Source organism: Heloderma suspectum, chromosome 8 (assembly GCF_057233095.1).
Source record: "Heloderma suspectum isolate Gila_16-S chromosome 8, 16-S_ref, whole genome shotgun sequence".
NCBI lineage: Eukaryota > Metazoa > Chordata > Lepidosauria > Squamata > Helodermatidae > Heloderma > Heloderma suspectum.
In genome coordinates this window covers 44,198,720-44,201,906 of record NC_139465.1, presented here as the reverse complement: position 1 = coordinate 44,201,906, position 3,187 = coordinate 44,198,720, and the positions used below count along the sequence as shown (strand labels likewise).

General features: G+C 41.6%; 1 protein-coding gene across 1 annotated transcript; it reads right to left on the bottom strand.

Moving 5' to 3' along the window:
- On the bottom strand, nt 1–2,953 carry CEBPG (CCAAT enhancer binding protein gamma). Its single transcript, XM_084812218.1, has one exon. The coding sequence runs from the start codon at nt 2,862–2,864 to the stop codon at nt 2,412–2,414; it is 453 nt and encodes a 150-aa protein (XP_084668344.1). The 5' UTR covers nt 2,865–2,953; the 3' UTR covers nt 1–2,411.
- Nucleotides 2,954–3,187: the final 234 nt, after the last annotated feature.

Genomic DNA, 3,187 nt, shown 5'->3' with positions numbered 1-3,187 from the left:
TAGTTTTGTAAGGTTTTTTTTTAATTATTTTGTATCACCATCACTGGGTTCTTGACCCAGTCTTTCTAAATACATATTACGAACACAATGACTTCAAGGGAAGAGGAGGTATAAAAGTCATTTTCGCTACTCCAATCAGTCATATGCAGACATACTATGAAAGAAAGTATTTTGAAAGAGAATAAATTAAAAAGGATACATTAACTTCCCTGCTCTGTTTAATGAGTTAAATTTCCTATACACTACAAAATAAAGAAGGGGCTTGTCACCAACATTTGAAAAGTATCAAAAGGCTAAGTCGTTCCCACCCCACCCCCCAGAATGCCAAAGAGCAAGGAATTACTTTTGTGGACTAACTTATGGGGATTACTTTTTGAAAAAGTCTCAAACTTACTTTATGTTCTTGTAGCCTGCAGAATTAGATACCCAACTAATTTGGGTCAAGGGATGTAAAAGACAGCCAGGTCACCTACCACGGTCTCACACAGCAGTGCTTTATGTTCCTTGCTCGCCTCAAAAGAATTAGCCAAGAAAGTCTTGGTCACTTGCACCTTGACAGCAGTGCAGTTTCTGACATGCAGTGTTATAGCACTAAGGATGTAAAAGTCATTAAACAGAGGCCAGGAGAGTAAGATGTCTTATCTGCTTTACTTAATAGTGGCTGTTCTGTGTAGCCCTTTATCATGGAACAGTCTTCTGTGAGCATCACTTATAATTCATTGTTATTTATCACAAAAGGACTGTGAGCTTTGAAAATACTTCTCATACCCCAAACATCTACACTGCGATCAAGCAGTGGCTTCAAGCAAGGTGATCCAAGCATGCGCGTGCACGCGCACACACAATCTCCCTGTGAAGTTGTTACGTTTTTCACATGGGGATGGGAGCTGGAAGGGAGAGAGCTTTAGACACACTCTTAGGGCTGGCATCAGCACCCTGACATCAGCAGAGCCCACTTGTGCCTACAGCTGCCTTTTCTCTACCAACACTGACACCCATTTTGCCCATCTTGTCCACAGGCTTATTTGGCAGCTGGAGCTGGGAAAATTTCCCACAATACCCAAGGGCAATGTTATGGTGGGACACTGTAGGCCCAGGGTCCCCAACCTTTTTTGGGAGAGAAACTTGAGAGAGTTGGTGCTCTCACAGCATAGCTGCCATGGCAGGGCTTGCCCATTCATAAAAAAGCTGCCATGGTAGGCGTGGCTGGTCACAAAACACTCATTTCCCAGAAGGAAAACTGGTGAGACTAAAAAAGTAATTTGCCCAAGAACCTAATACAAGGCAGAGGTGGGGTCTGAGCTCTAAAACACAAAACCACTCTTCTGAACCCTGCATATCAGCCTCCCAGTTAAAATTAAGAGTAAAAATCTCTAAGACCCCAGCTCTAGGCAATTAAAATGGCAAGTAGCTTGCAGCCAAGTGAGAGTACTACTCCCAGCTACTGCTGGTAAGCCCACTGGGGGGCGGCCTCAAACCTGGAGTGGGCCCTGCACTCACTCAGCCAATCTCAGACCACAGGCTAGGTAGCATCTGAGAAGGCCTACAGAATGCAGTAATCTTCTGAGTTGTCCTCTGTCCTTCCTGTATCCTTACTATTTGTTAGGCACTGTTGCTGAATATACCCCATGAACTGTAGGAGTTGTACCAGCAAGGGTTTGTGCTACGTGTTTGAAACAGCCTACCCTTAATTACAAAGCAAATTACCTCAGTGAACCTCACACTAAAAATAAGTGGTGAAGAAAAAAACTCTACAGGTTATATACCATTTTTTTTAGCCAATCACCACTACACAGAACATTAGTTTGACAACTTGCTGAAGAATCCCATGTCAATTTAATCACACATTTAAGGTTGTCACCCCCTTAATAACCTTCAGTTGATATATCTACATACATTTGCATATGAGTATCAGTCTGAAGATTATTCATCCATGCACACATTTCCTCCTGTACAAGAGAAATTGGGAGAGGGCAGAGAATGCCTCTATATGGCACCTGTGGCTATTAACCATGATTTTTTGCAAGTTCTTTTACATTTCTAAGAACTGCTGCCCAATTAGCATAATCTGAAAGGTATTTAAATCAATAATTTAGTATTATTTAACTAAGTGGTGCAGTCCTCATTTTAGTTAATATAACTTTGAAGATGTTCGCCCATTTTTATAATTTCACTTAGTCAAAAATGCCAGAGCAGAAAATACATTAACACTTAATTCAAAACAAATACTTAGTAATAAACAACTTGCAATTTACTTGCATCAACCCTTCAGTGTTAAGCCTACTATTTAAAAAAAAAATGCCACAAATGACAGTTGTTACAAAGTTAGAGAAGGCCCTTCGTTGCTGCACCTGACCTGCATAGGGAAAGCTGTATCCACACTGTTCTGTCCATGACCTGGAGAAGCATACCTATTGTCCAGAGCCATCTGAATTTGTCGCAGTGCTTTCTGTGCCAAGGGGTTGCACACTGTCTGTGAAGTTGTGAGCATGTTCAAGAAACAAGTCTTTGAGTACACTCAGCTCCTTAGTAAGGAGTTTGATTTTGGCCTCCAAACGTTCATTTTCTTCTTTAAGCTGGTTGACCCTCTGCAAGGTATCCTGAGCCTTCTGCTTGCTTTTCAAGCGGCTCTTTTTCACCGCCATGTTATTGCGTTCCCTGCGCTGACGGTATTCATCGCTGTTTCTATCCACAATGGAATTCTTCTTGCCCTGCTTACTGGGAGGCGTAGCTTTGCCTCCACCTCCAGGACTAACAGGCACCAGCTGAGGAACCTGTTGCAACCCGCTGGTATGTGCTTGGGTGTAGATGACACTTACTCCATTGGTTTCTGCAGTTGTATTCTGCTGTGATGTCTTGCTCATTTGGACAGACTCTTCTTTAAACCCACAGTATGATTTTATAAAAGAAAGACGTTCTGGATTTCCAGGATGTTTCTGGAACAACCTTCACATGGATTATACAGAAGTTGAACCTAGAAAGAAAAAACAGTTTTTGAAAATTTACAATCTCACAGCTAATCAATCTTGTTTCTAAACAACATCTGCATTATAAAGCTGCACAATTAGGGCGCAAAAATTTTTCTGTCTAAACATGCATAGGATTGTGCCCTTACTCAATGGGGCTTACTCCTGAGTAGACATGAATTGGATATTATAAATGCGCATGTGTGAACTGTTTGGATTAT

Bases quoted from the DNA above. Each gene is read 5' to 3' on its own strand.
- CEBPG (XM_084812218.1), bottom strand. From the start codon at position 2,864: ATGAGCAAGACATCACAGCAGAATACAACTGCAGAAACCAATGGAGTA.